The sequence below is a fragment of the Procambarus clarkii genome, chromosome 10, assembly GCF_040958095.1.
Source record: "Procambarus clarkii isolate CNS0578487 chromosome 10, FALCON_Pclarkii_2.0, whole genome shotgun sequence".
NCBI classification, from domain to species: Eukaryota; Metazoa; Arthropoda; class Malacostraca; order Decapoda; family Cambaridae; genus Procambarus; species Procambarus clarkii.
In genome coordinates this window covers 31,976,315-31,999,905 of record NC_091159.1, presented here as the reverse complement: position 1 = coordinate 31,999,905, position 23,591 = coordinate 31,976,315, and the positions used below count along the sequence as shown (strand labels likewise).

Here is a 23,591-nt window from a genome sequence, read left to right as displayed (position 1 = left end):
TACTATCTTCCCCTCAGCCCTCCCCCTCTGCCCTCCTCCTCAGCCCTCCGCTCTGCCCTCCCTCTCAGCCCTGCCCTCAGTCCTCATCTACCTCCAAGCTTCTTATCGGGTATATTGAGGTGTTAAAGGATCGTTTATCAGGTTTTCTTGGGTCTTATCGGGACTTGAGTGTGTCTCCTTTATCACGGAAAATGGGTGGTGAGGAGAGGAAAATGATCAGCCCGGGACGAAGATGGTTTTCTCCTGTCCGGACAGAAGGTGCTTGCATGCAAGGCTATTTATGACATATTTAGGTGATGCTGGTGCATGGATTTTGTTTCCATTACGAAAGTTTTATAATAAGTGCACGCACACGCACTCAAACACACATTAAACACACACACACACTTTATCAGGCTATTCATCATCACAGAATCATAACATAGTTTACGAAATATTTTGTCCCATAAATCACTAAAACTTTGCTACTAAAATGCTCTATATTTCTTCATGAGGAACGCTCATCCCCCTAAAAAATTGCTCGATACCTGTAGCCTAGACACAGAGCGCCTGAAAACCTATCATCATAGTGCGCTAGATAACACTATGAGTGGGTCTGTGTGCTTGTGGGACTTTCAGTACATATGTACATTTGTGCGAGGTAATACGGTGTTACTCTGTGTTTGTGAGGGGGCTCCACAACACAGATCAGTGGCCAGAATCAGGTCATTCTTTCCCTCTTACGAATGCCCGTATTCGATTCCCTCTGGTTGAAGCAGTTGGGCAACGTTTCCTCACTTAATCCTCATAAAAATAAGAGTACCTAAGGGGGGATGTACAAAATACATCGTCGGCGTCGAGGGGCACAATCCCCAAAGCAGGTCAGAGACGATTGGGAACGTATAATTTCACAAAGGTTAGATAATTCGAATCTAATTTTTATTTAATTGTGATAAACCAGCAGCTGATCAAAAATGCTTCTCTATAATAAACTACTTTCGATTTTTAATTGAAAAATACAGCTGATAGGAGGCACAGGAAACAAAATTTAACTTTTGACATCCGTACATCTTGATCTCGAATTACGTAAGTATATTTTTTTCTGTCGGAAAATCCGACACCATTTAATAATATCATACAGGCAGATAATATTGCTGTGTTGTATACACAAGTTATCCCATAGAAAATGTAACTTGTAGTGGAATTTCCGTCTATAGAAAACGGGATATCATTACCACATACTATTATAAATTCACCACCTATTATGGTGGGAATTATTCTTCAATACTGTTAGTCTTTGGACTTTACCATCATAAAAACATCTCATATAAATTAACTTAATTATCAATATTAAAATAGAGTAAATGTGACCCTTCTATCACTTACTGTCATCTGGACAACGTAGGCCAGTAGCGTCAGGGAGGAGGGAGTGGTCAGCCATTGTTATTGTTTAAGACCACAGAGTCGTGGAGCTAATTACGGCTCCTATAAATTCCCTTGGAAGAAGTGTTATGGAAGATCAGAGTAGTGATCTGCCATCATCAACACGCTGTCATCAATCTCAAGGGAAGTGTCTTTCCGAAACCCGTTTATCTAATCGTTTTTGGCCATTAATGTCAGTAGATAGGGCGCACCGGTTAGAACACGAATGATCGACTCAAACAAGGTAATTAAGCCTAGGTCTTTATGGTTCCATGTACCGTGTTTTGTCTGATATAGCTGTCATATATTAGGATTCTGGCTTCATAGCTAGCGCCCTTTTGACAGGTCAAGACGAGGAAGCATGCTTTGTGTACCAGTTACTGGGTGATGGAAGCTACCTCAAAGAGGATAATTTGGTGTCTACATCCTGGTTATACCTGGTGGACTAAGGCCTGCTGTACAATAAGATAAGGAACCTCTTCAATGTACACTAATGTGTAGTTAGTGCTGTAGTTTGATTGGCTGCATATATATATATATATTTAATATAAACCCCCCCTAATGTGTAGAGGATCGATTTGTGAGATTATTGCAGAAATACAGTCCACTTAACATCATACAAATTGCTATCGAAGTATACAAATTAACGTAAATATAAATTCCATATAAATTCATATAAATTAAATAAATATAAATCTCACAGGTTGGTTCCCACATTTTCCGCCGTAAGAGACCAACTACTTGGGGTGGACGGTAGAGCGACGGTTTCGCTTCATATAGGTCGGCGTTCCATCCCCGACCGTCCAAGTGGTTGGACACCATTCCTTCTCGTCCCATCCCAGATCCTTATCCTGACCCCTTCCCTCTGCTATATAGTCGTAGTGGCTTGGCGCTTTACCCTTGGCATTTATCGGCATAAGAGAACCCTTTATAGTCACACTGAGTGAGGACAAAAAGTTAACTATTTTAAAAAAATATTTGAAAAACGAAGACAAGAGGTTAAGGTCAATATTGAGGAACTCCTGTCACCCATTCTTCTCCAAAAATAAACAAATAAAAAAAGCAATCTTGGCAACCAGTTTGTGTCAACAAATTGGATCTTGAGTCGTCGCCACCTGATGTGTGGATGTGTGGCTTACGGCCCTGTTGTGATGGGTGACTGTTGTGTGGTGATGGGTCACTGTTGTGTTGTGATGGGTCACTGTTGTGTTGTGATGGGTCACTGTTGTGTGGTGATGGGTCACTGTTGTGTGGTGATGGGTCACTGTTGTGTTGTGATGGGTCACTGTTGTGTGGTGATGGGTCACTGTTGTGTTGTGATGGATCACTGTTGTGTTGTGATGGGTCACTGTTGTGTGGTGATGGGTGACTGTTGTGTTGTGATGGGTCACTGTTGTGTGGTGATGGGTGACTGTTGTGTGGTGATGGGTCACTGTTGTGTTGTGATGGGTCACTGTTGTGTGGTGATGGGTCACTGTTGTGTTGTGATGGGTCACTGTTGTGTGGTGATGGGTCACTGTTGTGTGGTGATGGGTCACTGTTGTGTTGTGATGGGTCACTGTTGTGTGGTGATGGGTCACTGTTGTGTTGTGATGGATCACTGTTGTGTTGTGATGGGTCACTGTTGTGTGGTGATGGGTGACTGTTGTGTTGTGATGGGTCACTGTTGTGTGGTGATGGGTCACTGTTGTGTTGTGATGGGTCACTGTTGTGTGGTGATGGGTCACTGTTGTGTGGTGATGGGTCACTGTTGTGTGGTGATGGGTCACTGTTGTGTTGTGATGGGTCACTGTTGTGTGGTGATGGGTGACTGTTGTGTGGTGATGGGTCACTGTTGTGTTGTGATGGGTCACTGTTGTGTTGTGATGGGTCACTGTTGTGTGGTGATGGGTCACTGTTGTGTGGTGATGGGTCACTGTTGTGTGGTGATGGGTCACTGTTGTGTTGTGATGGGTCACTGTTGTGTTGTGATGGGTCACTGTTGTGTTGTGATGGGTCACTGTTGTGTTGTGATGGGTCACTGTTGTGTTGTGATGGGTCACTGTTGTGTGGTGATGGGTCACTGTTGTGTTGTGATGGGTCACTGTTGTGTGGTGATGGGTCACTGTTGTGTTGTGATGGGTCACTGTTGTGTTGTGATGGGTCACTGTTGTGTGGTGATGGGTCACTGTTGTGTTGTGATGGGTCACTGTTGTGTTGTGATGGGTCACTGTTGTGTTGTGATGGGTCACTGTTGTGTTGTGATGGGTCACTGTTGTGTTGTGATGGGTCACTGTTGTGTTGTGATGGGTCACTGTTGTGTTGTGATGGGTCACTGTTGTGTTGTGATGGGTCACTGTTGTGTGGTGATGGGTCACTGTTGTGTGGTGATGGGTCACTGTTGTGTTGTGATGGGTCACTGTTGTGTTGTGATGGGTCACTGTTGTGTGGTGATGGGTCACTGTTGTGTTGTGATGGGTCACTGTTGTGTTGTGATGGGTCACTGTTGTGTTGTGATGGGTCACTGTTGTGTTGTGATGGTCACTGTTGTGTTGTGATGGTCACTGTTGTGTGGTGATGGGTCACTGTTGTGTGGTGATGGGTCACTGTTGTGTTGTGATGGGTCACTGTTGTGTTGTGATGGGTCACTGTTGTGTTGTGATGGGTCACTGTTGTGTTGTGATGGGTGACTGTTGTGTTGTGATGGGTCACTGTTGTGTTGTGATGGGTCACTGTTGTGTTGTGATGGGTCACTGTTGTGTTGTGATGGGTCACTGTTGTGTTGTGATGGGTGACTGTTGTGTGGTGATGGGTCACTGTTGTGTTGTGATGGGTCACTGTTGTGTTGTGATGGGTCACTGTTGTGTTGTGATGGGTCACTGTTGTGTTGTGATGGGTCACTGTTGTGTTGTGATGGGTCACTGTTTTGTGGTGATGGGTCACTGTTTTGTGGTGATGGGTGACGGTTGATAAGAAACGACATGAATTAGAAACCTTCAAAAGAATTTATTGCAATTGAAAAGTTTCACACGATATGATAAGAATTTATAAGGATGATAATTTTAGGGAAAATATTATGAATTTTGGAAAACGAGCATAATGGTCAGTTATCTCTTCTGCAAAATTCATAACAAACAAAAAAGACACAAAACTTAATAGTAGAATGTTGCCTTAAATCAGCTCTACCACTAATGGTTTTGATAGAAGGGAATTTTTTTTAATCTCTTGTCACATAGTCGTACTTAATATTCGTTAAAAAAATATACCTCAACAAATCACGTTTAAGGTAATCCTTATACGCTAAATAACGCAATGAAGACCAAGGGAATGACAATAACATCCCGCATATTCAGATAGCAGATGGCACTTTTTGGGCAGACTTAACCTCAGAGTTCAACTGATCGTTGTAAATAATGATCAGATGATCTCAATAACCAAAGCTCATCGGATCCAATAAACAATAATCAGCTGATCAAAGTAAACAGAGATCGGCTGATCAAAGTAAATAGAGATCGGCTGATCTGAGTAAACAAAGAAAAGCTGCCTATTGTCAATATTTTTCCAAGACTCTGCGAACTATATTTCTCTCGCTTGCAGCCTCCCCTCGTCATGAGAGTGTCTAAAAACTCCACGCACCATTTTTCCTCATTACCGCGCCAATCAGGGAGGTTCTTGCGCCATAAAAAATGAAAAATGGAAGACATTTTGGCGGTAAATTGACGGAGAGAAAGCGGGTGGGAGTTGCCAGCAAGAGATTTTTGTCGGGGATCTTTATTGGCAACTGGATTACCGCGATTTTTCAAAGTAATATGAGGCTTCCAAGCTCTTAATGCACGTGGCTTAAACATATTCCTCAAGAAATATGTTCGTACCCTTCGCTCCCCCCTGAAGCATATATACGGGATATACTCTAATATATATATTCCAAGAAAAAGGTTTTCACACACATTTTCTGTGTCAACCTTTTAACATATTTCACGCGAGTCTCCACGAGTTAACTTACCCACACAATGAAACATAAGCTCACACATACGCACATACGCCATCACATACTCACGCACGCTATCACATGTCATCACATACGCACTCGCCTTCATATACGCACACACGCAATCACTTAAGTCATCACATACGCACACACGCCATCACATAAGTCATCACATACGCACACACGTATATCACATAAGTCATTACATACGCACATACGGCATCCCATAAGTCATTACATACGCGCACACACGCCTTTACATAAACCATCACATACGCACACGCACCATCACATAAGTCATCACATATGCATACACACCATCACATAAGTCATCACATACGCACACGCCTTCACATACGCACACACGCAATCACATAAGTCATCACATATGCATACACACCATCACATAAGTCATCACATACGCACACGCCTTCACATACGCACACACGCAATCACATAAGTCATCACATATTCATACACACCATCACATAAGTCATCACATACGCTCACGCCTTCACATACGCACACACGCAATCACATAAGTCATCACATATTCATACACACCATCACATAAGTCATAATATACGCACACACGCTTTCCTATACCATATACAATGTATCATTTACCCTCCTTCGGACAATCGCCCGCTATCATATTATCCAGTCTTCAGCACCGTAACCACCGTCACTACCACCACCATCACTACCACCACCGTCACAGTCGCCAGCACCTTCACCCGTATTGTACCCACCACTGCTCTCACCATCATCACCGGAAGCTCTCGTTACAGCAAACTGCGTTACCACAACCGCCTATACGCGGTCACCACACCTCCACCTGCACTACGATCACAACCTATGCTACCAGCACTTCCCGCATAACCAGTCACCATCACCACAACTTCCACTATATCGTTGTAAACCCCTCAGTGTAACGCAGTCATATAAGTCTAAACTGCGCTTAGACAAGATATTGTAACCCAGCTGTTCGGCGTCCATTATGTTACATAACAATTGCCCACTAAATGTATGTTGGTTTAAAGACTGCCAACTCCTTTAAAGTTTAACTCCTATAAAGTCCAACTCCTATAAAGATCAACTCCTATAAAGTCCAACTCCAATAAATTCCAACTCCTATAAAGTCCAACTACCATAAAGTCCAACTCCTATAAAGCCCAACTCCTACAAAGTCATATTCCCATAAAGTCCAACTCCTATAAAGGCCAACTCCTATAAAGTCCAACTCCTATAAAGTCCAGCTCCTATAAAGTCCAATTCCCATAAAGTCCAACTTGGATAAAGCCCAACTCCTACAAAGTCCAACTCCCATAAAGCCCAACTCCTATAAGGTACACGGTCTCATTGGACTTTACAAGAGTTGGTTAGATGGCACTCAAGCAAATTACTATGCGTAACATTATTGTGGCCTTGTTAAATTATGGCAAAATAGCTGTGTATTAAGCGTATCTTAGCCAGACAAGTGTAAGCTTAATGTATCTTGGCCAGGACAAGTGTAGGCTTGATGTATCTTGACCAGGCAAGTGTAGGCTTAATGTATCTTGGCCAGACAAGTGTAGGCTTAATGTATCATGGCCAGACAAGTGTAGGCTTAATGTATCTTGACCAGACAAGTGTAGGCTTAATGTATCTTGACCAGACAAGTGTAGGCTTGATGTATCTTGACCAGACAAGTGTAGGCTTGATGTATCTTGACCAGACAAGTGTAGGCTTAATGTATCTTGACCAGACAAGTGTAGGCTTAATGTATCTTGACCAGACAAGTGTAGGCTTAATGTATCTTGGCCAGACAAGTGTAGGCTTAATGTATCTTGACCAGACAAGTGTAGGCTTAATGTATCTTGGCCAGACAAGTGTAGGCTTAATGTATCTTGACCAGACAAGTGTAGGCTTAATGTATCTTGACCAGACAAGTGTAGGCTTAATGTAGGCTTAATGTATCTTGGCCAGACAAGTGTAGGCTTAATGTATCTTGACCAGACAAGTGTAGGCTTAATGTATCTTGACCAGACAAGTGTAGGCTTAATGTATCTTGGCCAGACAAGTGTAGGCTTAATGTATCTTGGCCAGACAAGTGTAGGCTTAATGTATCTTGGCCAGACAAGTGTAGGCTTAATGTATCATGGCCAGACAAGTGTAGGCTTAATGTATCTTGGCCAGACAAGTGTGGAAGTGATGTATCTTTGCCAGGCAAGTGTGGACTTGATGTATCTTGGCCAAGCAAGTGTTCACGTGATGTGTCTTGGCCAGGAAAGTGTGGACGTGATGTATCTTGGCCAGACAAGGTTGGACGTAATGTATCTTGGCCAGGTGCTTTAATGTATCTTGGCCAGGCCAGTGTAGCTTTAATGTATCTTGGCCAGGCAAATGTGGACGTGATGTATCTTTGCCAGGCAAGTGTGGACTTGATGTATCTTGGCCAAGCAAGTGTGAGCTTAATTTATCCTGGCTAGTAAAGTGTCTTGTCCTGAAAAGTGTGAGCCTAATATTTTGGTCAGTAAATGTGAGCGTAATTTATTTTGGCCAGAAAAGTGTGGGCTTAATATATCCTGGCCAGACAAGTGTGAGCTTAGTATATCCAGGTATATCCAAAAAGAATTCTGTGTATCTTGGCCAGACTTATTTGTATCTTGAAGTGTGGGTTTAATAGCAGAAAGCTTAAGCGTCTCGGTAAATATCTATGGCTGTTAACTCTGTGGATTATTGCTATATAACTATATTTATTAACTATAAAGTAAATAATCTTTGTTTAATAAGACTGAGATTCAGAACTATTTGATAACTGTGATCTGAGCAGCGGAGTAATTGTACTTTGAAATAGATAACTACAGGTTAGATAAAAGAAGGTAAGAACAGAACGAATCTGGATTGAGAACACTAGCTCGAAAAAAGGGTGAAAATCCGGAGACCTTCATCCACGGCATTTCGAAAGCAAACATTTATTTATGCGGAAGTATAACAAAAAGTTTATTTCTTAGAGGAGAAGTGGAGTGGATTTTTTGATCACGAGAACGAAATAAATATCTATCTAACAGAGAGCCTTGTTTGTCTTCCTGATCATATCTCCTTTTGAGATCACACTCTCTCCCTATGTCTGTCTGTCTGTCTGTCTGTCTGTCTGTCTGTCTGTCTGTCTGTCTGTCTGTCTGTCTGTCTGTCTGTCTGTCTGTCTGTCTGTCTCTCTCTCTCTCTCTCTCTCTCTCTCTCTCTCTCTCTCTCTCTCTCTCTCTCTCTCTCTCTCTCTCTCTCTCTCTCTCTCTCTCTCTCTCTCTCTTTCTCTCTCTCTCTTTCTCTCTCTCTCTCTCTCTCTCTCTCTCTCTCTTCCTCAATCTCGTCTATCCATATCTGTGTGCAGTCCAATGGTGCCGTTCTTAACAATATTGGTGAGATTCAATCGGGAATGCATTCCAGAGAGACATATATTAACAGCCAATTAAATGATGGAGATTGAAATGTAATATAAATTCCTGGAACAGTCACACCTAATACTGAGTCTACGAAGGTGTTAATATTAATTAGTATCGGTATTATCATTATTTAGAATAAAATTGCAAACTTACGTATATGTGTATTTTATGTAAAGATTTATACCAAGGTGTAAAGATTTACGTTTAGGTGTAAGTCTCGTCCTCACCATTTACTCAGACCTTGCTAAAACCCTCAGGAGAGTGTGAAAGACTTGGTGTAAATCTTTATTCAAAATACACATATACATGAATGTGGGATGTTATCCTATGATATAATATCTGTGAGAAGACATTACCATTACTTATTATTATTATCATAATTATTATTCAGATCATTATGACCATTTTTAAGATAAAAAATTAAAAAAAATAATAAACAAAATAAAATATATATGAATATATATATGAATATATGTATATATATATATACGTCGTACCTAGTAGCCAGAACGCACTTCTCAGCCTAATATGCAAGGCCTGATTTGCCTAATAAGCCAAGTTTTCATGAATTAATTGTTTTTCGACTACCTAACCTACCTAACCTAACCTAACTTTTTCGGCTACCTAACCTAACCTAACTTTTTCGGCTACCTAACCTAACCTAACCTATAAAGATAGGTTAGGTTAGGTTAGGTAGGGTTGGTTAGGTTCAGTCACATATCTACGTTAATTTTAACTACAATAAAAAAAATTGACCTCATACATAATGAAATGGGTAGCTTTATCATTTCATAAGAAAAAAAAATTAGAGAAAATATATTAATTCAGGAAAACTTGGCTTATTAGGCAAACCGGGCCTTGCATATTAGGCTGAGAAGGGCGTTCTGGCTGCTAGGTACGGCATATATATATATATATATATATGTATATATATATATATATATATATATATATATATATATATATATATATATATATAACGCACTTCTCAGCCTACTATGCAAGGCCCGATTTGCCTAATAAGCCAAGTTTTCCTGAATTAATATATTTTCTCTATTTTTTTCTTATGAAATGATAAAGCTACCCATTTCATTATGTATGAGGTCAATTTTTTTTATTGGAGTTAAAATTAACGTAGATATATGACCGAACCTAACCAACCCTACCTAACCTAACCTAACCTATCTCAATCGGTTAGGTTAGGTTAGGTAGCAGAAAAAGTTAGGTTAGGTTAGGTTAGGTAGGTTAGGTAGTCGAAAAAACATTAATTCATGAAAACTTGGCTTATTAGGCAAATTGAGCCATGCATAGTTGGATGAGAAGTGCGTTCTGGCTATTAGGTACGACATATATATATATATATATATATATATATATATATATATATGTCGTACCTAGTAGCCAGAACGCACTTCTCTGCCTACTATGCAAGGCCCGAATTGCCTAATAAGCCAAGTTTTCATGAATTAATTGTTTTTCGACTACCTAACCTACCTAACCTAACGTAACCTAACTTTTTCGGCTACCTAACCTAACCTAACCTATAAAGATAGGTTAGGTTAGCTTAGGTAGGGTTGGATAGGTTCGGTCATATATCTACGTTAATTTTAACTCCAATAATTTTTTTTTACCTCATACATAATGAAATGGGTAACTTTATCATTTCATAAGAAAAAAATTAGAGAAAATATATTAATTCAGGAAAACTTGGCTTATTAGGAAAAATCGGGCCTCGCATACTAGGCTGAGAAGTGCGTTCTGGCTACTAGGTACGACATATATATATATATATGTATATATATATATATATATATATATATATATATATATATATATATATATATATATATATATATATATATATATATATATATATATGTCGTACCTAATAGCCAGAACGCACTTCTCAGCCTACTATTCAAGGCCCGATTTGCCTAATAAGCCAAGTTTTCATGAATTAATGTTTTTTCGTCTACCTAACCTACCTAACCTAACCTAACCTAGCTTTTTTTGGCTACCTAACCTAACCTTACATATAAATATAGGTTAGGTTAGGTTAGGTAGGGTTGGTTAGGTTCGGTCATATATCTACGTTAATTTTAACTCCAATAAAAAAAGATTGACCTCATACATAGAGAAAAGGGTTGCTTTATCACTTCATAAGAAAAAAATTATAGTAAATATATTATTTCAGGAAAACTTGGCTTATTAGGCAAATCGGGCCTTGAATAGTAGGCTGAGAAGTGAGTTCTGGCTACTAGGTACGACATATATATATATATATATATATATATATATATATATATATATATATATATATATATATATATATATATATATATATATATATGTCGCACCTAGTAGCCAGAACGCACTTTTCGGCCTACTATGCAAGGCCAGATTTGCCTAATTAGCCAAGTTTTCCTGAATTAATACATTTTCTCTAATTTTTTTCTTATGAAATGATAAAGCTACCCATTTCATTATGTATGAGGTCAATTTTTTTTTATTGGAGTTAAAATTAATGTAGATATATGACCGAACCTAACCAACCCTACCTAACCTAACCTAACCTATCTTTATAGGTTAGGTTGGGTTAGGTAGCCGAAAAAGTTAGGTTAGGTCAGGTAAGGTAGGTTAGGTAGTCGAAAAACAATTAATTCATGAAAACTTGGCTTATTAGGCAAATCGGGCCTTGCATAGTAGGCTGAGAAGTGAGTTCTGGCTACTAGGTACGACATATATATATATATATATATATATATATATATATATATATATATATATATATATGTATATATATATATATATATATATATATATATTTATGTATATAAATATATAAATATATATAGATAGATTGATAACACCCTAATATAGTAAAACGATGCTTGCAAAACTATACCGGGAAGGTGAGAACAATGCAGGCAGGACTATACCGGGAAGGTGAGAACAATGCAGGCAGAACATTACTTGGAAGAACAGACCTTCTGTTTGTGTTGTAGGGAGAAGACTCTTACCTCTCCCGTTCCATGGTCTCAGGAGTAGCATAGTGTTAATTAAATGTAATAAAAGTTTATGTTCCCGTTAATGATGTGTCAGATGATGGAAGAACGTGTTGGATTTTAGAACTGTTGCGAAGAATGGAGCATCGTCCTGTGTTACACATTTTGGAGAAATTTGGGGAATTCAGCTCTTTCTGTGGTCTATTCTCACGTTTGGATGTTATGCAATTTGGGTCAATATAGTGCCAAGGAGGGAGTATTTGATATTATTGTGATGTTATTGTATGTTGAAGTGGATGCACAGTGTCAAAATGTGTTATATATAGAACATTTCTTATAGAATTACATATTTTTCTCATTGGTTGGAGGTAAAATTTCTCTCTGATAACTCATTAATTATTTTTATTTAAAAGTTTATCTACTAAATTCTTTATTTTGTTTTTATTTCTGTTCTCTCCTTAATAAAGATAAACATAATTTTATATTCAAAAAGCGATTCAGGCATTTTGTAATAATTAAAGGGAGTGATGAGATTGAATATATTGCCACTTAAGTGGCAGTAGTAGTAGGTGACTTGGTGGTGTTGGTAGTTGTGGTTGATATGATAGTGATTGTGATTACAGTTAACAATATAAGAGGATCGGTGGTGGAGGATTTTGTTAGTGGTAAAACCAAACTTAAATATTCCTAGGCCTAGAAAAGCACATATATATGTAATACATTAGGCCTCAGGTTGCGTGTATTAGGCCTAAAAGGATTAGAATAGGTTAAGTTTTTATGCAACATCAATTCAAAAACTTTTCTGGTTTGTCCAAATTCATTAGTACTGATTTCTACTTTACAATTTGCTTATACGTCAATACATGTACGATGATCCTCATCGTTACTAACTAAACAGGAAAATCGGCTGAACTATCTGTGTGGAGGCATTACTAACACAGACGAAATACCTACCTTCACACGTATGCTACAAAATACAATTATGAAACTTAGGACATTCCAGTGCTTTATATATGTAGCCCAGCTTCAAAGACTGAAGTACAGTTAATGTATTCATTAATGCACGTGATTGCAAATAAACATGTGAATTAATAGGTATTACATATATTTTATTCTGAAATCATATGTGGTTATCCTGTGCTCTTTTAAATTCCGAGATTTGTCACCATATCATTGTGCGTGACGAATTTTATGATTTCATACCATGTTGACATAGCACTGGATTATTTATATTAATATGTTTTTTTGCATGTGGTTTTAACAAAGTTTACGAAGGTGGTCATTCCTATAAGTAAACACTCGTATAATGTAAGTTTTTTTTTAATATTTGGGTATAAAATACTATAGGAATATACTATAGATCTATACTATAGGAACAGGCGATTTCTGATGCCTGTTATCAGGCTGAAAGCTTTTCCTTTCCATATATAATGGTACGACTTCCCCATTAGTTTTCCCCTGGAACACGACCTGGCTATCGGTTAATAACCAGGTACCCACTTACTGTTGGGTAAACAGATGCGATTTATTAAGGTTTGCCATCGAGTAAATCCTCCCTGGCCAGGATACGAACCAAGACCCAATCGCCTGTGAACCACAGGACCAGTGTGGTACCATTGCGCCATCAAAAACTTATTTTTGCCTTACCAGAAGCGTTCGAGCCTACCCAATCTACCTAACCTATATAGTCTATGATCATTTGACCAAGAGAGAGTGATGATTGCGGTAAAATTGTAGTACATTAGGTGATGAGAGAACAGGATGTGTCATCAAGAATTGGTCGGGATATTCTGTATAATCATTCTTGACAGTAAGAGATATATTAACCGAGAGTTATTCCCCGGTTGTCTTAGTATATACAAGGAGAGGTATAGCCCGCTTAGTATATACACGGAGAGGTATAGCCCGCTTAGTATATACACCGAGAGGTATAGCCCGCTTAGTATATACACCGAGAGGTATAGCCCGCTTAGTATATTCTCCGAGGGGCTCTACCTCGTTTCTCTTCGTACTTACACCGAAAGTACATTCCGGTTCTCTTGGTATATACACCGCGAGGTATACTCTTCTTCTCAGTGCATATACATTGAGAGTTTACTCAATATAGTCCTGGGCTATGTTCAGGAGTAAAGTATACTTGCTCTCTGGTGAGTAAACACTTGTGGTGGGCTCGGCAACCTTCCACAGGTTGAAATGCTTTAAGGTCAACACCAAATCAAACCCATTAGGTAATTACAGGGTGCTAACACCACCCCTTGTGAAGACCAATTCTGACTCGGTACATAATGGCAGGTAATTGGCTATATTTCAAGATAAAAGTATCTGCATTATACAGAACGAAGGTCATTTGACATTAAATAGATACTAAAAAATAAGTAGGCATATTATCGTTGCAAAAAATCATTGTTCTTTTATTTAACAGCTTATCCAAGTGTATAATATATTAAAAATATATCAAAATACTATTCTTGAATTCGCGAGAGGATCCGGAGTTGTTTTTTCTAACCATTCAGGCAGAAAACAGGTTTTTAATGTGTTCCATCATTTTCCCCCATTATGTGACTATTCCAATGGTTTTTCTTACGATGTTTTGGTGAAACGAATCGGGGTTAAGAGGCAACTAAATTATCCTGACAGGTTGCTACAATATTTTTGATGTAATGAATCCTAATATAATCTTTAAAACTTTCTAAACAAAATTTACAAGCTAGTTTGATGTAATATTGCACGAGGACAAAGACTGATGGTAACATTATGTTTTGCTTCAGGACATCTGTTCTGCAAATGCTCAGCCCGATCTCTTGATTGGCCCCAACACGTAAAATATGGGGTGTTTAAAAGCACGAACTCAAGCCAACAATCTAGGCTAAGCAACCTTCGCCCCTCCCCCCCACAAATAACCGTAAATGTTTGTAATACGCTACTCATCATAGAACCCTTTATTTCGTACGTTGCAGAAAACATCTTGCATAATGAGTCTCATTAGTTAAGAGGAAGGCTGAGAGGTTAACTAGGCATGGTAGTCTACTAGAGAAAAGTGTGAGGTAAGTATCTGAGGAATTATGTTAGCGTGTGCAGGATCCGAAACTATCCAGTGAGGTGGCAAGGTATCATGATTACCCAGTTCTACATCCTCTTCAAACGCCTTCAGTTCATTGAGATTACTATAAAGGTTGTCTCTGTTTTCTTGGATAGCTTGGGCCATCCCTGCTTGTTTCAGGATTGGCGTTTGATCTCCGATTGCTGAGGTGCTGATTGGCGCTCTTCTACACCATTCTCACCAGCTGTTTTCTCTGAACAGGACAGGAAAATATCCTAGCAGCCTGTCCTCCTACAAACAACGTTGCATTTCACTCGTAAGCGTTAAATAAGGGCCAAAAAATTCGTACTAGAAAATGGAAGCGGCTCGCGAAAGTGACGTACTGTCCCGTTTTCTGTTTTGGGTCCTCTGGTAAGTTGAGAGAAGACACTTTAAATTAACCGTTGTCTTGACGTTGGGAAACCTTAGGAGGACGTGCTGGTCCGAGAGTCCAGCTGAGTACTATCAGCTGAGTCCTTTACCCAGGATATTGCCATACTTCGAGTAATGTGCCAATAGCCTTAACCTGCAGATATTTAAAACTGTCTTATGTTAGGGTAGTTGAGCGTCCAGGTTGAACGTGTCCCTCTTCAAATGTGATTGAATACGCGAATTTTTTTTAAAACGCTTCAGGGCGAATACCATTTTAATGTAATTTCCTCTATACGAGGGTAGGAAGTTTTGTTTCATATAGTCTATATATTTGTGATCTCTGTAGTAGCATTAGAGTAGAGGATGGTGTAACCAACTGAATCGAAGGAGGTCATGGAAGTGGAAGGTAATTAATTAAGCTTCTACCTGCACAGCGTGTCTTTTCACCAAATTGAAATTATTCTTAATGTCAAATTTCGATGCAGCCTTACCTTCGAGGATATCATTGTATAGACCTTATGAGTCGCCGTTACACTGTCTTAAGATCTCCCACTACTAAGCTGATTTGATCCAAGTGTCCCTGCATATTATGCAGAGATCCTTCTGACAGAAGCCTTGGAAAGATGGTATATCCACGTAAAAAATACCCGATTGTACCATCGTGATCTATTACCTGCGCAGGATCTTACGAAATGAGATTAACTTACAAAGTTAATCACGAAATATTGCAGCCGTGTGGTTGATGACAAATTTTGTGTGATCCAATAGGAGAGCCGGAGCGACTACTCTCAGAACATATATAATGATTTCTTCGATATGATCATTTCTAATACCAGGATCAGACACACACACACACACACACACACACACACACACACACACACACACACACACACACACACACACACACACACACACACACACACACACACAGGGGGCCCTCGTAGCCTGGTAGGGGGCCTCGAAGCCTGGTGGATAGCGCGCAGGACTCGTAATTCTGTGGCGCGGGTTCGATTCCCGCACGAGGCAGAAACAAATGGGCAAAGTTTCTTTCACCCTGAATGCCCCTGTTACCTAGCAGTAAACAGGTACCTGGGAGTTATTCAGCTGTCACGGGCTGCTTCCTGGTGTGTGTGTGTGTGTGTGTGTGGTGTGGAAAAAAAAGAAAAAAAGTAGTAGTTAGTAAACAGTTGATTGACAGTTGAGAGGCGGGCCGAAAGAGCAAAGCTCAACCCCCGCAAACACAACTAGGTGAAAACTAGGTGAAACTCACACACACACACACACACACACACACACACACACACACACACACACACACACACACACACACACACACACACACACACACACACACACACACACACACACACACACACACACACACACACACACACACACACACACACACACACACACATACACACTCACACACACACACACACACACACACACACACACACACACACACACACACACACACACACACACACACACACACACACACACACACACACACACACACACACACACACACACATCGCAAGCAAGGCAAAGACTCAGCCTAAATTGTTGCATAGCCACATGAGGAGAAAAACAACAGTAAAGGAACAGGTTATGAAATTAAGGATAGGGGCAGAAGGATTCACTACAAATGACAAGGAAGTGTGTGAGGAATTGAATAAAAAATTCCAGGATGTCATCACCTTAGAGCAAGGAGAAATTCCAAAGGTAAGAGAGGGAATAGATAACCAGGAACCACTGGAAGACTTTGAGATTACCAGCGGGGAAGTAAGGATGTGTTTACTTGAGTTGGATGTGACAAAGGCTATTGGCCCAGATGGAATCTCCCCTTGGGTTCTAAAGGAAGGAGCAAGAGAACTGTGCCTACCACTCTCCGTAGTGTATAACAAATCACTGGCAACAGGGGAACTGCTAGATATTTGGAAAGCAGCTAACGTAGTCCCGATATACAAGAAAGGGGATAGACAGGAGGCACTGAACTACAGGCCAGTGTCCCTAACCTGCATACCATGCAAGCTGATGGAGAAGATTGTGCGAAAAAAACTAGTGGAGCATCTGGAGCGAAGGAACTTTGTAACACAGCATCAACATGGGTTCAGGGATGGCAGGTCCTGCCTCACAGGGTTACTTGAATTCTACGACCAGGCAACAAAAATAAGGCAAGAAAGAGAAGCGTGGGCAGACTGGATTGTCAGAAAGCCTTTGATACAGTGCCACACAAGAGGCTAGTGCGAAAGTTGGAGATGCAGGCTGGAGTGAAAGGGAAGGTACTCCGGTGGATAGAGGAGTACCTAAGCAACAGGAGACAACGAGTCTGTGTGAGGGATGAGATCTCAGATTGGCGAGACGTTACAAGTGGAGTCCCGCAGGGGTCAGTCCTTGGACCTATACTGTTTCTGGTATATGTAAATGATCTCCCAGCGGGTATAGATTCGTTTCTCTCAATGTTTGCCGACGATGCAAAAATTATGAGGAGGATTGAAACAGAGGATGATAGTAGGAGGCTACAGGATGACCTAGATAGACTGAGTGAAAGGTCCAACAAATGGCTGTTGAAGTTCAACCCGAGTAAATGCAAAGTAATGAAACTAGGCAGTGGAAACAGGAGGCCAGGCACAGGATACAGAATAGGAGATGAAGTACTTAATGAAACAGACAGAGAGAAAGATCTTGGAGTTGATATCACACCAAACCTGTCTCCTAAAGCCCACATAAAGAGAATAACGTCTGCGCCATATGCGAGGCTGGCTAACATCAGAACAGCGTTCAGGAACCTGTGTAAGGAATCATTTAGAATCTTGTACACCACATATGTAAGACCAATCCTGCAGTATGCGGCCCCAGCATGGAGCCCGTACCTTGTCAAGCACAAGACGAAGCAGGAAAAAGTCCAAAGGTATGCTACTAGACTATTCCCATAACTAAGAGGCATGAGTTATGAGGAAAGGCTGCGGGTAATGCACCTTACGACACTGGTCGACCGTGTAAACAATATGAACTATTCAACACTGGAGGGACGCGAACAAGGGGACACAGGTGGAAGCTGAGTACCCAAATAAGCCACAGAGACATTAGAAAGAACTTTTTCAGTGTCAGAGTAGTTAGTAAATGGAATGCACTAGGAAGTGATGTGGTGGAGGCTGACTCCATACACAGCTTCAAATGTAGATATGATAGAGCCCAGTAGGCTCAGGAATCTGTACACCTGTTGATTGACGGTTGAGAGGCGGAACCAAAGAGCCAAAGCTCAACCCCCGCAAGCACAATTAGGTGAGTACACACACACACACACACACACACACACACACACACACACACACACACACACACACACACACACACACACACACACACACACACACACACACACACACACACACACACACACACACATATACACATATAGCCTAGCACCTGAATGGACTGAGGTCTGGGGGCGTAGTCCTAAGGGCCCGGGTTTGATTCCAGGCAGAGGTAAAAACAAATGGGTAGAACTCCTTTCACCCTTGTGCCCTGTTCACTTAGGAGTAAATAGGTACCTGGGAGTTAGACTGCTTCCTGGGGATGTATGTGTGTGTAAGAAAAAAAACATGAAGTAGACATAATAGAGGAAAAATATATTGGTTAGAAAGGCGGGGTCCAATAGCAAATAGTTCGATTCTGTAGATACAAATAGTAAAGACACACATACGGACACAAGTGAAAACTTAGTATCCAAATGATCCACAGGGGCGGCAGAAAGAACTTTTTCACTGTCAGAGTAGTTAACAGGTGGAACGCATTAGGCAGTGATGTGTTAGGGGCAGACTCTAAACACAGTTTTAAATGTAGATATGATAGAGCCCAGTAGGCTCAGGAATCTGTACACCAGTTGATTGACAATTGAGAGGCGGGATCAAAGATCCGAAGCTAAACCTCCACAAGCATAACTAGGAGGGAACAAACACAAACGCTCACACACACAGGCCGTAACGGAAGTAAACACACTTTTTATACCAACAGTTGCACTCGTTACACTGAGGGTAGGAACTCTGGGGCCGCTGTTAGTGACACATGCATAAATATCTGTAACAAATATATCTAACTGGTCAAGAAAAAAAAACTATATACACAATAAACCTTACCTTTTCATCCTGATTTTTAAAGTAAATAATAAATATCAACAACGTTGTATATGACAAATATTTGGAGAGAGAGAGAGAGAGAGAGAGAGAGAGAGAGAGAGAGAGAGAGAGAGAGAGAGAGAGAGAGAGAGAGAGAGAGAGAGAGAGAGAGAGAGAGAGAGAGAGAGAGAGAGAGAGAGAGAGAGAGAGAGAGAGAGAGAGAGAGAGAGAGAGAGAGAGAAGGATGTGAAAAAAGAGAGAGATCAACTTTTGAAACTCACGTTCTTCTCCCAGCTCACTCTGTAGGGTTGCGGGTTGGCTGTCACCCGGCACTCGAAGTAAACGTCGTCCCCCTGCTTTATGGAGGTTGGCACCAGGTTCCTGCCCATCTCCAGCACCACAACCGGCGCGTCTGCGAGGTACGGGGGGGAGAGAGAGAGGGAGAGAGCGAGGAATAACGAGCAAGTTAGTCTTGTGGAAGATGGCTGTGGGCATTAGGGATGGGGAGGTAGTCATTTGTTGGTGGGGGATGGAGTCTTGCGCTGGTGGGGGAATAGAGGGGGACAGGGGGGAAGACAGGTGTCTTGTGTTGGAAGAAGAATGTGGGAGGAAGGTTGGGAACCTAAGTGGAGGATGTGTGGGGGGGGGGAGGGAGGAGGTCGAGGATTCTTATGTTTGGGTGCTTAAACGGGAGGATGTTTATTGTTTAACTGGTTGGTGTACTCTGGTGTTTTGGCGTGTATGTGGGGTGGATGGAATCCTTTGGTGTATGTGGGGTGGATGGAATACTTTGGTGTATGTGGGGTGGATGGAATACTTTGGTGTATGGGGGGTGGATGGAATGTTTGGTGCATGTGAGGTGGATGGAATACTTTGGTGTATGTGGGGTGGAATGAATCCTTTGGTGTATGTGAGGTGGAAGGAATCCTTTGGTGTATGTGGGTTGGATGGAATCTTTTGGTGAATGAGAGGTGGATAGAATCCTTTGATGTATATGAGATGGATGGACTCTTTTGGTGTATGTAGGGTGGATGGAATCCTTTGGTGTATGTGGGGTGTAGGTAATCCTTTGGCGTATGGGTGTGTATGTTGGGTGCTATGAAGCCCTCTGATAAAGAGGTCTCTATGTGGTGTGCCTGGAAGTTTCTGATATTTGTGGGTGCATTTTGTTAGCGTGAAGGCGTTTGAGGTATTGGTATTTATGTGGGGTATCACGAAGCCTCTTTTATATTTGGGGCGCCTGAAAACCTTTGGTGTTTTGGCGAGTGTGTGTAGGGCTCTGGTGTATGGGCGTGTATGTTGGCTGTGTGGAAGGCTTTGGTATACTGATATGTATGTGAGTTGTTTAGAGGCTTCTGATAAATGTTTGTGTATGGGGTGCCTGAAAGCCTTTGGTGCATAAAGCCAGGTATGTGAAGGTCTCTGAAAGTCTCTGGTGTCTCTGTAGCTTCCAGGAACCAGGAAGCCTCTGTAATGTACCGGTGCCTGGAAGTCCAAAGTGAATAATGATGAATACAGGAGGGCCCCTTAGGATAGGTTATGTTGTATGGCTGCACTAAACAGAAGAGTTAGGGGGAATATCTGGTACATTGTGGGTGTAGGCTGGAATGCCATAATTCGGCATTGTGAAAAAAATCATACATTTAGTGGTGAATCTGTGAGTGAAGATGTGAACATTTTAAGTATATATAGGTGGCGTATATATGCATATTAAATTTACGTAACAGAGAGTGAAAATGCGTACATAGCTACCTTCATATAGATGACTGCATGCTTACATGCGTGGTTTCCACAACGTACGCACGCAAACGTTAATCAGCTTAGGTACCTGGCATTGCTCACCAGGTAATAGTTGGGTGTCGCCCGGTCGACATAAGGAAGTATTGATCGAGTTTCCGAGGGGAAGAAACAGTAAAGATACGTCCTCACAGAAACATCTGTTTCGTCATCCCATCAGAATGTGTTCAATGTTTATACCTTGCAGTAGCTTGTAGGGTTCTCTTTAAATGTTTCTGTGGGGGCGTATTATTACTGTTCCCCCTTCGGAAACGCGATCAATACTTCCTCATGTCGACCGGGCGAAACCCAACCATTAATTCATTACCTGAATATGGTGGCCAGCTTCCTTTAAAGCAATGATCTGAGCAATGGCTTACTTGCTTAGTTCCTTGGTGGGTGCCATACCAACAACGTAAGGCCACCAACACCACTGTTAACTGCGATAACAGAGGCGAGGTGCCAGAGCTGGTCACAGAGCACAACCGCTCACTATGAATGCCCGGGCCGAATGATCTTACCAGCTGTGTGCAACCGTGGGAACCCCCCAACGTCATGTTCTCTTGCTAACTTCCATATCATATATATTTCACCCACACAACTATCATTCCTTTGATGCCTGAAGTACGCACCGCCTAGAGCAGGGATGACAATACTTTGGTCAAGTATTGTACGTCTTCCCTCTCTCTTCCACAATATATTAATGTGAGGTGTAAATCCGTCATCTCCACTCTGGGGTTAGAGTAATGGCATGCGCATAGACGTCTTCAAGCAGCGTTTTGTATTCAAAAGAGATAAGAATTCCACACTGGTACTGGACATTCAAAAGAGGTCGGACATCTGTGGTTCACAAAAACCTGAGTGAGCTTTAGCAAAATTTCGAAATGCAGTTTATATGTTGAATAAATTAGCAAACACAGCTGATGCGACACGCTCGATGGGTGTTAGGAGTTAAGAAGTTGTCGATAGAAAAATTGGAATAATAAGTGAGAGTGGTTCTTGTGAAGGAAAGGGTGGGGATTGTGAAAGACAGTGTGAACAAACAACATGAATATACAGTTAAAACATGTTCTAATGATTAAACGAAGAACGATTAAATCATTCTTAATTAAAAAGGGGGGTCTCTAGATAAGCTCATAATGGAATGTAAGAATTTAAAACATATTTTTTTCAGTACATTCAAAGCTGACTGGAGAAAAAAAAAAGCCAGTGATTGAATGACAGGGCAAGCATCGATTAACTTTGAATGAGGATTGGACAACACAATCATGCAGACAAGATCAAAGCGAACCCAAAGATGAACCAGATGTTTCACGAGGAATATCGAACACGGTCAACCAACATTATTTTCAGACATTAAAACATATGAATTTGGAATCACCGAAAGTGGCCTGTTGGTTGATTTGGCGGGGTACTGTCGTAAATCAACCTATTTAAAAGTGGATATTTATAAATCTTTCTTTACATATAAAACTAGTCATGTTATATGCGTATATCATGATGGCCAGCATTCCACTCGTCCGCCACCCTTATGCAAAATCTTTCCTAAGTCCCATTGTTACGAGATTTTTACATGATCTGTTAGATTCAGAGCCATCTCCACCTCTTCCCAATTGATACCACATGCCCATGTGCTGACCTCAATAGCGTCTGCCTTCACCCTACGCCTCTCCAGGGAATACAGACCGAGTTTCCTCAACCTCACCACGTATGGAACGTCCCTGACACAGAAATGAGTTACGTTTGGTTCTGTTTCTCTCTGTCTCTCTCTGTCTGTCTGTCTCTCTCTCTCTCTCTCTCTCTCTCTCTCTCTCTCTCTCTCTCTCTCTCTCTCTCTCTCTCTCTCTCTCTCTCTCTCTCTCTCTCTCTCTCTCTCTCTCTCTCTCTCTCTCTCTCTCTCTCTCTCTCTCTCTCTCTCTCTCTCTCTCTCTCTCTCTCTCTCTCTCTCTCTCTCTCTCTGTAGGGAATCAATATCTACGCTAATACGGCGAAAAGAATTTGAATACGTAGATCAAGGGAGGAATCACATGGAGAGCCAAATGTAACTGTGGGAGTATAGTTTATCCAGTAAACAGTCTTATTTCCAATTTTTACAAGGTTGGTAATCACTCTTCCGTTCTTTGTTGTTGTGGGGTCTTTCAGAAGTTCTGTCAAGTCTTCCACCTAGTTTACCTAGTTAACTATTCGATGCATTTTTGTGCTTTAAGCAAATTTGAAATTATTCGTTTACCACATCACGTTGCTAGATGATATATATTATGATCACATACTGGCCCAAAAAGACCCTTGGGGTATACAGCTGTAACATTGATCACATCCGACTGGATCCCCTTAACGCTAACTCTTTGCCATCAATTCTTCAACCTGGTCCTGAGTCAGTTAAGAACCCTCCCTCAAATACAGCCATGCCAACTCTTTCTGATTAGCTTTTAAGTCGAG

At 41.0% G+C, this 23,591-nt stretch overlaps 1 protein-coding gene across 1 annotated transcript in view; it reads right to left on the bottom strand.

The window, feature by feature from the left end:
* Nucleotides 1-23,591, bottom strand: part of LOC123747421 (nephrin-like) — a 1,012,097-nt gene that overhangs the window by 135,310 nt on the left and 853,196 nt on the right. Inside the window, 1 exon segment of the mRNA XM_069321823.1 lies at nt 19,658-19,788. Within this exon segment, the coding sequence (XP_069177924.1) occupies nt 19,658-19,788 (131 nt within the window).